This window comes from Montipora foliosa, chromosome 2 (genome assembly GCF_036669935.1).
Source record: "Montipora foliosa isolate CH-2021 chromosome 2, ASM3666993v2, whole genome shotgun sequence".
NCBI classification, from domain to species: domain Eukaryota; kingdom Metazoa; phylum Cnidaria; class Anthozoa; order Scleractinia; family Acroporidae; genus Montipora; species Montipora foliosa.
This window is the reverse complement of record NC_090870.1, coordinates 21,094,761-21,108,086: the sequence shown is the minus strand read 5'-3', so window position 1 is coordinate 21,108,086 and position 13,326 is coordinate 21,094,761. Positions and strand designations below refer to the sequence as shown.

At 40.3% G+C, this 13,326-nt stretch overlaps 1 protein-coding gene across 12 annotated transcripts in view; it reads left to right on the top strand.

Moving 5' to 3' along the window:
* The window catches only part of LOC137992652 (atrial natriuretic peptide receptor 1-like), an 89,388-nt gene that overhangs the window by 35,222 nt on the left and 40,840 nt on the right, over positions 1 to 13,326 (top strand). For all 12 annotated transcript variants that reach the window (XM_068838116.1, XM_068838118.1, XM_068838125.1 and 9 more), the window contains one exon: positions 2,345 to 2,578. In XM_068838116.1, the coding sequence (XP_068694217.1) occupies positions 2,345 to 2,578 (234 nt within the window). The remainder of the gene's footprint in view (positions 1 to 2,344; positions 2,579 to 13,326) is intronic.

Genomic DNA, 13,326 nt, shown 5'->3' with positions numbered 1-13,326 from the left:
CAGGAAGAAGATCACTCGTAAAGGATGCCAAGAAATTTGCTTTGGAAATGGACATTACCCTGGACCTTGCATACCCAGATCCCAAAGCGTTGCAAACTGACTCAGGTGAGGGATCACATGTTAAAGGAGTAGGGAGAACATTACGAGCGAGAGAAGAAGAGAGAAACACGAGGGAAGTAAGAGAGCAGAGGTGGCAAGAAAAGCTGTTCGGAGAAAGATGGGATGATAACAAAGTTATTGACTGCTTCACTTGGCTTAGTAAGTGGAAGTCTGCACCTGTGCATACTGTTGCTGGAATCTATGATTTATACCAGCAATTACTCCCCACTAAAGCTGTACCACCAAAGCAAGACGAAGACGCTGACCACCTTGGATGCTACGTGTCGTATGTGTGGAAAAGGGCCTGAATCTATGGCCCACGTGATTAGCGGATGTGGTGCCTTGGCACAGACTAAGTAAATGCAGAGACACAATGAAGCCTTGAAAATCCTTTTCTTCGAGTTCCTGAAAGACTTAGATCTTATCCAGTGTATCCCCCCTTGGTACTCTCCAGTCTCACCTAAACCCGAGTACAAGAATGACCGAGCGTGCGCGTACTGGGATGTCCCAGTATTTGCTGAAAATACGGAAGTTAGGGCTAACAGAATTGATGCGAGAATTGTGGACAGAAAGGAGACGAAGGTGATCCTTATTGAGATGAGCTGCCCTTGGGTTTCCAACAGAGAACAGAAGGAACAGGAGAAAACTGACAAGTATGTGCCGTTGAGATGGGAGATGCGCCAACAGTTCCCCGGCCACACTATCACACAGTTTAATGTGATAGTTGATGTACTAGGAGGCTACTCTATGGAGACGGCGGAGAAAGTTAGGAAGTTTTTAGGTTTGGATAGAAGGAACCAGGTTTTGTTTAATATGCAGAAGGCAGTTTTATCGTACACCCTAAACATAGCAAGGTCATTCAAGGTTTCGACGAGTTATTAAGGAATATAAACTCTTGTTCCTTTCTCAAATGTTGGTTCGTTAGTTGTCACCAATTGGCTTGTAAATAGGTTTAACAGTAGGGATTGTTACACAATTGTGCCTTTTCCTACTTATATTTGTAAGCATACTTACGTACTACATACTGCATAATAATAATAATAATAATAATAATAATAATAATAATAATAAGTCGCAAGCACATAAGTCGCAAGCACAGGAGACGAGATCATTGACAACGAAGTACCTGATGCACTGAAGAAAGCCATAACTAGCAGATTACAACAGGAGGTGACTGACCAAAAGTGGCAAGGAAAGATTACCGCTGCTAGATGGGAGGATCAAGACCTAAGTTTGAAAGAATGCTACACGTGGCTGAAAGGATGGAAAGCAGCACCTACACATACAATTGCTGGAATAGAGGAGTTACTCCAACAACTCCTCCCGACCAAGATATACCATCAGAAGAAGACTGGAGTCAATACCACAGATGACATAATGTGTAGAATGTGTGGAGAAACACCAGAATGTCTAGCGCATGTGTTAGCCGGATGTAGTGTTCTGGCTCAAACAAAGTATCTTAGCAGACATAATGCAGCACTCAAAATACCATTCTTTGAGATGCTGAAAGACATGGATCTTATTGAATCAAACCCTCCATGGTACTCACCCGTGCAACCTAAACCAGTTTACGAAAACGAGAAAGCGGAAGCTTATTGGGACGTTTCAGTGTATGCAGAGAGTACAGTTGTCAAATCAAACCGAGTGGTAGACAAAGAGAAGAAGGAGGTGTTACTCATGGAAATGACGTGTCCGTGGATCGGAAACAGAGGGAAAAAAGAAACAGAAAAGACCACAAAGTATGCACCACTTAGATGGGAAATGAAAGAGAGATACCCGGGGTACGTGGTTAAACAGATCAACATGATAGTCGACGTGTTGGGAGGATACTCACCTGAAGTACGAAACAAGATGAAGGAACTGTTCGGAGAGAAAAGAGCAAGAGAGTGTCTTATGAAGATGCAAAAGTCAATACTTTCAAGTTCCTTGAACATTGCAAGATGCTTTAAAGTGATGAGCGAGAAATAAGACTATAGCTCAATAACCTGGCAGGATTGATTGAACATTATAATTTTACTACAAGAGCATAAAAACTGCCTGGACGACCCATGACAGAAGAGAAGAAACGAAAGAACTCGTTTTAGATTGTTTTGATGTGTTTGGTTTTCTTTATTTGATTGCTTTTCGTCAACGTTAGACGTAAAAAATTGAAACTTGTTTTATCCTTTAAATTCGTTGTTTAAGTAAGGCCAGTAAAAAAAATGACCCGGGAGCTCCGCTTTTCTTTATATTATTTCTTTTGAAGGTGTTTCTGGCGACGTGGCCATCAACGCACTGGGTAACCGAGTGCCTGTATTTGTATTAACAAACCGTCAAAATGGCCAATGGAAAACCATAGTGGAGATTGACCAGACAAAACCAAAAAGTGAGAGTGTAAAAAGGTACAACGTGTCAACTGTATGGCCGGGCGGAGGGACATTGGTGCCACTGGATGAACCCACTTGCGGATTCCGTGGTGAAAAATGTGTCACTGCACCAGGTTAGCTTGCTTTTCATTGTAATGAAAGTCATAATCAGGTCTGTTTAAGTTCATGTTAATAACTGTTTTAATATCTATAAAAATGATAATGAAAATGATTGTCATAATAAAATAATGATAATGATAATGATAATGATAATGATAATGATAATGATAATGATAATGATAATGATAATGATAATGATAATGATAATGATAATGATAATGATAATGATAATAATAATAATAACTAACTTATATGATGGAAACGGGCAAAAGGACAATTGAAAAATCAGTTCTAGGCCCATTACGCCTTTCCATCATTCATGTATTTGTAAAAAAACAATTGAGGCGCTTCCCGCAGGCAGCGGGACACATCCAGGACCTAGATAAACGACCTACAGTCTGTGACAAATTTCCTTGGAACAGCTCATGACTATACAGATCTGAAGCTTTCGCGGCTTACTCTCACCTCACAATGTCGTTTGAACGCGTTTCTGAGCCCATTTACCAAAAGAATATTGTGGAAGGGCAAGGTATTTCAAAGTGTTCCAACAGTTTTGTCCGAGGCTGTAGCTCCACAGGGTTCTAGCAAGGTTTTCAGGGGGGATCCAGAAATTCCACGAAGATGGGGCCAAAGAAATTGTGGCGAACGCACACCCTCCTCCCACCCACATGCCCTCTATCCGAAAAATTCATGTTAGTGATGTATTTCAACTACAAAAAGCCCTCAACTAAGCTAATCATTATCTAAAGTAAAACCACCTCATGCACACTGTACCACTTATAATCAAAAAGGCGATAAAATGTAACCTAAAGTTACGAGTGACAATGGGATTGCTCTTTTGGCAACTACTGCTTTCCTTTCTCTATTATTACTGGGTCGCCATAGGCAATCCAGTTAGAAAATGCATTTAATTTGTTTGGTTTTTTCCATGTGGGAAAAGTCTTTCCTGTCCCTCCCCTGCTAAGTAGTGTCTTTGTGCGTAGCGTCTTCTGCGCGTATGTTTGGTAGGTTTGAGGGGGTAGCAGAAATGCATAGATTTTATCCGGTGGACACAGTAGAACATTTAATTAACCTGCAATGGCGTCGAAAGTCATTGCAACGCGAATGGCGTTTTAGTGCATCTTAAAGGAAAATACACCTTTATGGAGCTCAAGAATGAAACGTCAATTGGATAAACAAGACAGGCGGTGAAAAATAAATATCTGGAATCTTGAAAGCGACGAGTAATGGACTTCGCCAACAATCTTTCGCCCGTCGAGCTGTAACCAAAGTGAGCTATATTTGTAATATTTTACCAAGTGTGGTGTTATTTACAACACTGAAACCAAATGGAAAATTCTGTGGTAACTTATGTGTTCAACAAAGACAGAGAAAGAATCGAACACAGTAAGTGGATCTGTGATCTCTGTTGTCTGGCTATTTGTATTCAACTCTGCACAGTCTTCAGGTAAAAAAAATAATTGGAAATGTGACAGGCAAGATTTATTTCAAAAGAAAGCGTGTCGTCTATTTTGTGCTTCATTATTCAAGGAAAAATTACTTCAGGAAAGGGTTTGATCCTGAAATTTATTTTGTTGCGTATGATAATTTACACGATTGGGTTCCTTGCCTTCATGCACGCAATGAAATAGGAAGGGTATTTGCCTCTAATGGCAAATACGTTGTTTGTTTCAATAAATCTTTCGCTGAAAAAGGTGGCCTTTATGAAATCATCATGTTGTGTAACACAAATTTGCGTACGTTCGTTGAAATGTGATACTCGAGGAGACAGGACTTTTTTCTCTCTCTGACAAATGATTAATAGGTTTTTTGCCTCAGAAAAATTCAGAGTTATATACAAAAACATATGTTATTTTTTTCTTCATGTGTCTTCTGGCTTGTCTTTTACTGTTAACTCCCGGCTTTTAGGGTACTTTTTGGTGCAAATAACGTAAGGCCAATGTTTTGACGAGGCATCAGGTTAGACTGAAAAGAAGATGAATTGTGAAGCGGAAACAACATCTTCAGTCCTTCTTTGGTGTGTGCAATAAACGTTTGCTTAGTCAACTGCAAATAATGCATAACATGGAGGAAAACGTCCGTCAGAGCAACTTGCAGTTAGTTTTTTTGCAGTCTATTTATTTAAAGAAGAAACTAGTGAATGTTACTCAGAAGAGTGTTTCGTTATCTTTAAAGTGACTTTATTATCAAAGCTTAAAAAAGTAAAAGACCTCAAAATGGGACAGGACATTACAAAATAATTAAACGTGTGAACGTGTGAGCCAAAGGGCGTCTGCTGGCACGACGTCTGGGTGACCCTCAAATGGTCTTAATGACCCCCCACTCGAAAAAATTGACTGGAACGCTGCAGTTCAATACTACCCAATTCAGTGCCTTCTGTTTTTGTTTAACACGTCACACAGGCAACCCAGTGTACGCTTCACGGAGCCTCTACTTTTACAGAGCCTATCTTCATTGGCGCAACTGTATGTAAGACATATTGTTGAACAGTCATTCGTATAAAGCCTCCCTCGACATTTTACAGAATAAAATGCGACGCCTGTAACATCTTTCAGTTTGTCGGTTTGAAGCTAGTTTAAAAGGGCCGTTGATTCGAGCAACATTCGATAAATTTTCTTATTAAGAATGTTTATTAAAGAAATGTATTTAAGTAACAAAGCTCAAAGTACAATCCGACACACTTTTGCAAAAGAAAAAAAATCCTGGACAAAAGGGGGGGCCGGGGCCCGCTGTACCCACCCCTAGATCCGCCCTTGGTTTTCGACAGTTTTGTAAAATAGCGGATGTATTTCTGAAAGCACCGCACGTGACATTTTTGGCGCCACAAGGTGCCTTTCGAGTTCCGAAGGCGCGGGCTACCTAGGGGGGACTGGGGGCATGCCCCCCCAGGAACACTCAAATACGCTGTTCCCAGTGTTTCTGGAACCCAAAAATCATTTTCCCAGGCAAGGCTACAGCTCACTCAAAATCTCTTTTAAGGTCACGGTAAAGGAAAAGGAGGTGTCCGCGGAAAAATGAAATTGTGTTGCCTTAATTTTTTGTATGGGCAATATCACGCACCAAAGTCAAAACTCATCTCATACTTAATTTGGGCAGAACAAGTGCTCTAAAATCAGTCTCCGACGACAAACGAAGAATTCATCACACTGTATTTGGGGTTTGACAATCATCTATTGGAACTGAAAATTTGGAAGCGATATCTTAAAACCCGTCGGGACTGGAGGTCCGAGAAGTTGTAATTTTGGCATCAAAATAAACTCCTAGAAAATCGAGCTTGAAGATCTCGCCTGTATTTCACAGTCTTCGGAACAACTCCGCCCCCTACTTGAAAGACAAGACAAGCGATTGGAAGTTTCACAAATGGCTTTAAGGGCCCGAAAAGTTTTCGGGACTTTCGAGAAACGCGCCCCTGGTCTAGTAGCTATATAGGGAGGGCATCCGACCGGTGTTACGGAGGTCATAGATTCGAATCCTGCCTGTAAATCTGATTTTTCAACTATCCTTTCGGTCTTTTCCAAGCAACTTGTATCAAATAATAACCGTATTAGGTTTCATTCTTACTGAGCACAGATGCTCTCCTCATTTGGGAGACTAAATCAAATTAAATAGCGTGAAATCCAGGAATGGATTTTTTAATGAGAGAGGAAAACCGGAGTACCCGTAGGAAAATCTCTCGGAGCAGAATAAAAAAGCAACAAATTCGACCCATATACGACACTGGACACTCCGTCAATCGAACGTGGGCCATAATGTTGGAAGACCAGTGCTATCATTTATGTTCCAAACCTGCGCTCAGTGTTGCATCAAATAAAATTAACCTGCAAACGAATATCTTGTACCATATCTTGGTTTACAGAAACAAACACACGTTTCATTTTTCCCCTTTTTCATGGGAGAGTGGGTATAAACCTTCGAGCTGTTGCTTTTATAAAGGGACAAATGAATTCTATTTGACATTATATGACATTTGTGCTGTTGGAATCTTCTGAAGGCCAAAAAAATAGTGGTTACAAAGGTAGTTTCGTCGCTTTGAGCTAAGCATGCGTGAAATTCCCAACGACGTGAACGCGCACGCGTACCTCAGCTTTCTTACCTGAGCGAAGAAATCGATGGAATTTGTTCGAGAACTCTAGCTCTTTCCAAAACAAGGACAAAGTTTGGAGGAGTATCCTCTTCACTTGGTCTACGAATGTGGGAATCTCCCTGTGGCAACTTTTCTAGTTTTAAATGTTGTTGCAAATTTGGGAAGCCACGTTTGTTTACTTTTCGCGTGGGAGAGCCGCGCGTCGATCGTGCGAGCTTTAAAGCTCGCGCCACCAGCCACCTTCTTCTTCTTCCGCTGTCAGAGCGGGTAGGTGAAATTTCCAATTGTCCATGTTTTGATGTTTCCGGTTGCTGCTTGATAATTAAATCATTTTCTTTGCTTTCTTCTGTAGAAAATTTCATTGCCTAGCTAGTGAAATCCACGGTACATTTTACGCTAAAACCGATATCGCATGAATAACGAAGCCATGAGTACGATATCCGTTTTTCGAGTGAAATTTACTTTGGAATTCGCCAGTTTGGCAATGAATTTTTCCCTTTCGGCTATGGCAACGTTTCGGAACCATGCGCTTTTGAAAGTTTAACTGACTTGCAATGACTCCACCACCCGTTAATTTTGAACAGATTTGTTCAGATGCTGTACAATGAAAGTCACTACTGACGCTTATACGAGTGCACGTTTAAAACATACATGTAGTAATATATAGATTTAGCCAAGCCTAAAAGCGGAACTGCCTGGTTATTTATTCTTACTGCCTGTAGGGTTAGTGCATGAAAATAAAAGATTTCCAATTGTCCGCGTTTTGATTTTTCCGGTTGCTGCTTAATAATTAAATTACTTTCTTTGCTTTCTTCCATAGAAGAATTCATTGCCTAACTAGTGAATTCCACGGTACATTTTACGCTAAAAACCGATATCGCATGAATCACGAATCCATGAGTACGATATCGGTTTTTCGAGTGAAATTTACTTTGGAATTCGCCAGTTTGGCAATGAATTTTTTCTTAACCGCATGAGTTTTTAAGAAAAACAAGCACACCCTCAGCGAGAGAATGGAAAGGAAAAAAGCCATTTCCGAGTCAACTGTCAATAGCCAGCGAATAGGAATCACGCTAAAATTAGAAGCCATAAAAAAAAAACTTTGTTAATTCAAGGTCAAAAAGAGTTTTACTGATGTACTTTATTCCACTTTTTCTCTGAAAACGAGATCATTCACATTTTGATGTGTTTCATTGAAACACGCCAGGTTAGCCTGGAACAAAAATCGGCAAATACGGCAATGCAACCAAGAAAGGACGAACCTCGAACAAGATCCACTCCAACTCTTAAATAACGTTTAGGTGCAAATTTTTGAAAACAAACGCTAGTGAAATTTCCCCCTAATTTTACGAGAACTCATTGCGATTACGTATTTATAACATAGGGGCAAAATTTTCTTGTCACTGTCGAGGCACATCGAAAACAAGAGCAAAGCAAACAAAGAAATCAACTTTTTCTTTATGTCCAAAAGAGTACAGATAATTGTTATTTAATTCCAGTTGACAATAAAAATTCGAATTTCATTCCTGAACAACGGAAAAGCCGATTAAACCACTTTTTGAAAATAACAAACGGTTTAGTGCCCAAGGAAATAATTTGTGGAGTAACTTCTTCCATGTATGAGCTTTTACTGGTATTCTGTTTTGTCGTTGTCGTTCTCTCTCTGTCTCCTTTCGTTTCTGTTCTAGTCATAGGTCCTCCAGGCATCATGTAACCTTAACAGAGCTTCGAAAGATATATATGTCAAAAATTGCAATACAGAGAAAAAAGCAGCTCTAAGCAAATTAAAAATAAACACTCAGCTTTAAGTTTGTATCCCTCCGATGCTTGACTTGAAAAACTGCGTAACCGCCAGTGTGGACCACAGCTATCATGATATGTCAAACTGGATTAAAACCAGCGAAAAATGCAGAAAGGAAAAAATTTTCAAACCGTTTTCCACCTGAACACGAAAAGCGTTGACTGTGTAACTAAAGATGACGTACTATAGCCGTGTAGCCGCGTCGAGCCACAGAAAGCGCGCGAAAAATGAAGCCTCGCTTATGTTTAGGCGAGTTAACGTGGGTCGAGCCTGCGTTCCAATTGAAAACCAGTACCTGGTCAGCGATCGACTTAAAAAAAACCAGCTGACCTCGATGAGCTCTGAGCTTGAGCCTGCGATATGGTCAAGTGATACTGATCAGCGGATACCTTGTTTTGACAGGTGTCAGTTGATCAAAACATGGATGTCCAATATCAAAGATATATGCTGTAAACTCGCATGATACTGGTCACATTGGCATACATGGAGGGGTGGACGTACATACGGACGTACTGACGGACGGTCGCTGAGGTCATGGCTCTCGCATCGAGAGGTTAATTAGAATAAAACGCAAACAGCGAGGGGTTGCCATATTTTCTTAACTGTGGTGCTCGTCGCGTGCGCGCCTTTGGCGCGCGCGGAGCTCCGCTTTGAAGCCACATTAATTGATAGCGGAGCTCCGCGCGCGCCGAGCACCATAGTTAAAAAAATACGGTAACCCATCGATGCGAGAAATTTGGTTTTATAGCCATGACGTCATCGACCGTCCGTACGTCCGTAGTTGAATAGCTCCGTGAGCGGGCAAGATGAGCCAAATCGCGCGCTGTGATTGGCTACCCGAGCGGGCAAAATTGAGCGATACTGCCCGCTCGGGATTTCTCGCTGGCTCCGGCAAGGATCATTTTTTACTGGTGGATATTATCCACGAGTTTGGTGGGGAATCTGTATGCAAGTAGTCACTCCTGCGTAACCGGAAGTTTGATCGAATTAGCCAATTAGGATGGATACTATTTCAAGCGAATCACAACACAGCTTGGAAAGTGTGACATCCGGTTCGCCAGGTTGTGCACCGCCATTGCTGTTTGTGGCTTTTGTACTAAGTGTTTGAGCAATTTCCGCTGCATTTAGAAGCAACAGACTGAAGAAGTGAGAAAATGGTGTTCTTCGAGGATGAAGCAAAAGATTCTTAACAAGTACACATTGGTGCAATTACTTGTGCACCGCCTTTCACTCACCAACGCATAGACTTAAATGTCGAAATAGAGTTGATCGACACATGGTAAGAAGACTGTCTCTGTCAATCCCCTAAGCTCACGGGGGATTAACAAGGTGACTGCCATTTGGAGAGTGACATCGAAGCTATCACAGCGTTTAGCTATGAGTCATCAAAGCCATGTGAATCCAACTTGAACCACATGACTGACATGACAAGCAGTGAGCCAACCAAGCAACCCATGCTTCCAGACACTAGTAGTTGTGTGGCGGACCAGAATGACGAACTGTCGAAAGAGTCGTTCACTGATTATGTAAGGAAAACTGATGAGGAACCAAGAAAAGCTATTGATATCAGGAGACATTGAATCGAACCCAGGCCCTGTGGCTCATGGAACAAGAACACAAACAGTACTGAGAAATCCTTCTATGGAACTGTTGCAGGCTCAATTAGCTCAGCAAGGATTGAAGGCACTAGAACAGTGTACCTCAGATGGGTCATGCTTCTTTTCTTCTGTTGCCCACCAGTTATATAATGATCCTGATGATACAGAGCAATTGTGGGTGTGTTATCACAACAGCAAAAATACATGGTGTGATGCACTTATTGTGCAAGCAGTTTCAGATACATTAAATGTTACAATAAGTGTAACTGAATCAATTGAAGGGTGGACACAAGTAACTGTTATAAGTTTTATAAGCAGACAACAGTGAACTACTGTTATTAACATTGCACATCTAGATGAAAGACACTACCGTAAAGACTCGCAGATAAGCCGCACCTTTTTTCCAAAAATTTGCGATCAAAATCGTAGGTGCGGCTTATCTGCGAGACCATTTGGGAAAGGTGCTGTGAATTTTGGTGTTCAGTCTTCCATCGTCCGATATTATGCCTGGTTACACAGCTTCGCACAGTGCATGCAAGAAAACAACAAATTTACGCGCAAAATTATATGGAAAAACTGCCTTGAATGGAGAAATACCTGTGAACAAATATCAGAATAATATCAATCATATGTCATACGTGGTGGACAAGATGTTTATTCTACTAAAGAGCTAAAATTACGGGTTAGACTTTAAAGTATTTTTCGATCCATTGTTGGCGAGTTTGCCTTGGATGAAGACAGAACACTTCATGGTCTCGACTTTGGATTTCTTTCGATTTTTTTTTCATGAAAAACTTTTTTTCCAAAATTTGAGTTGCTAAACTCGGGGTGCGGCTTATCCGCGAGTGCGGCTTATCTGCGAGTCTTTACGGTATGTTTCAGCACTTCCATTAGATTATTATAATGACAGAATTTCAGGTGATGAAATCAGCAGTGTTACCAATGTGAATGATTATTCAGAGGTAATAATCGATGAATTAACCATGGCCAAAAATTATGTGTGTCACTATAAATAATTTCTCCAAAGCCGAGGCAAAAAGAGCTTATGTGAGAGAATCTATCTGGTGAAAGACAAAATAAAGAGTTCAGGAAAAAGGAAAACAAAAAAGATCTGAAAATATTGAAGCAGCAAGGGAATATGAAAAGCAAACATTTCATAAGGGTAAAGCTTGAAATCCAGATCATGTCAGAGAGCTAAGCAAAAAAGCACGGAACAATTTAAGGAAAGCTAAGCTCAAACCTAAACCAAACTGAAATTCCTCAAGGTCAAGACTCCATGAGGCATTCCATGTCAAAAGTGATTCAGTCTTTTCATGATAAGATAACACATGGTCCTGAATATATATGCACTTGCTGTAATCAGTTATGGTACAGATCAACTGTCTTTAAGTGTAACAGTAGGATGCAAATCTAGTGGTAAATGTTCTCAAAGTTTGTTGGAGGAATGTATAACTGGCTCAAAAAGTGTTGATAATACTGAATGGGTCTGCTCTACTTGCCATACTAACCTAACTGAAGGGAATTTACCAACCTGTTCTAAAGCAAACAAGCTGCAGTTTCCTTAAAAAAACCTCTTTTGGAAGAACCCTTAATTTCTCCCCGCATTCCATTTATGCAAATATGTGAACTTGGGGTGGTCAATAATTATCTATCCATGGTAATGTTGTTAATGTGCCAGCTGATGTGAGTTCAACAGTAACTACTTCACCAAGGCCCATCAATGAATCAAAAACCATACCAATTAAACTGAAATGACGCTTAAGTTACAAGCATTATAAGTGAAATGATGTCCGACCAGCCAAAGTGTTAGAAGAAGTAAACTACCTTGTGCAGACCAGTGAATTGTTCCAAAATGAACTTAAACAAGTAAAGGAAAATTGGCAAGAAAATGTGTTCACTGCTCTTTCAGATCCAACTGCTGTAGGCATTAACGAAAGTAGCAGTGTTCCTGATTTACATTTAAACTTTTGCTGAAAACATTCAAAATGCACAAGTATCTCTAATGACAATAATAACACAGACAACAGTGATGATGAGTGGTGGGAAGAAGAAGAACGACCGTCTGGTGTCACAGATACTTTGGTGTAACAACCAGATATCGCTGAAATTTAGAGAAGGTACTTAGCTTTGCACCAGGAGAGGGTAATAGACCATTACGTATGTTTATGGACAAAGACCTTGAAGTGTTGGCATTCCCAACAATTTCTGTGGTAAAACCAGACCTGATAACAAGGATAGAAAAAATATCAATTCGTTACAGCACAGTGTGTATGTAGGAATAAGAAGTCGAGATAGGAGAGTTGTACAATCAGTACCAAAGATCTTTTATAAGTCGCAAATCAAATCAAACAAATTCAAAATAGCACTTTTATGTCACACTGCAGGTGACCTAAAATCAGATAATTGTGTAAATAAATTAATACATCTTGATCAAGGGTTTAGAGTATTGAGAAATTTGAGGGAATCACCGCCATATTTTGAAAATGCAAAAGGACGTGTTTCCTATCATTCGCCAGTTAGGTAATCTCACATGGTTCTGTTCATTTTCCGCAGCAGAAACAAGGTGGTCTCATCTTTGAAAATCCTTGGTAGACTTGTAGGGAAAGAAGAGCTCAGTGGATGATTATGAGATTAACAATATGACCTGGCGGCAAAAATTGGACCTTATTCGAAAAGTCCCTGTCACCTGTGCTAGGAACTTTGAACACATGGTACAGCTCTTTATAAAGGAGGATGTGTTCAAGAGTAATCTTATGCCTATTGGAGAAATAGTAGACTTCTTTTACAGGGTTGAATTCCAGCAACGGGGATCACCTCGCATAAATGCATTATTTTGGGTATCTAGTCGCAAATGAGAGACACCTGTACTGTTACACCATTACCTAGCCTGCTCTCAGGCTAACCATTATCCAGCTGTTATATTACACTGTCTAGTGCATAGAGGCAACTTCAGCCTGTTTATTTCAAACAATCACGGTAACTTTTATATCCACGGGTAACGACAGTAGCACTTTGATTTGGTGTTTTAAGTCATATAATAAAAAAAGAAAAAAGAACTGGACCAATATCCAGCCATCTTGATCGAACAAGCTTGGTCAATAACCCATATATACTTAGTGGAAGAAGTTACTGTCTCCACAAATTCTTTCCTTGGGCATTAAACCGTTTATTATTTTCAAAAAGTGGTTTAATAGGTTTTCCCTTTGTTCAGGAATGAAAATCGAATTTTTATTGTCAACTGGAATTAAATGACAGTTATCTGTACTCTTTTGGACATAA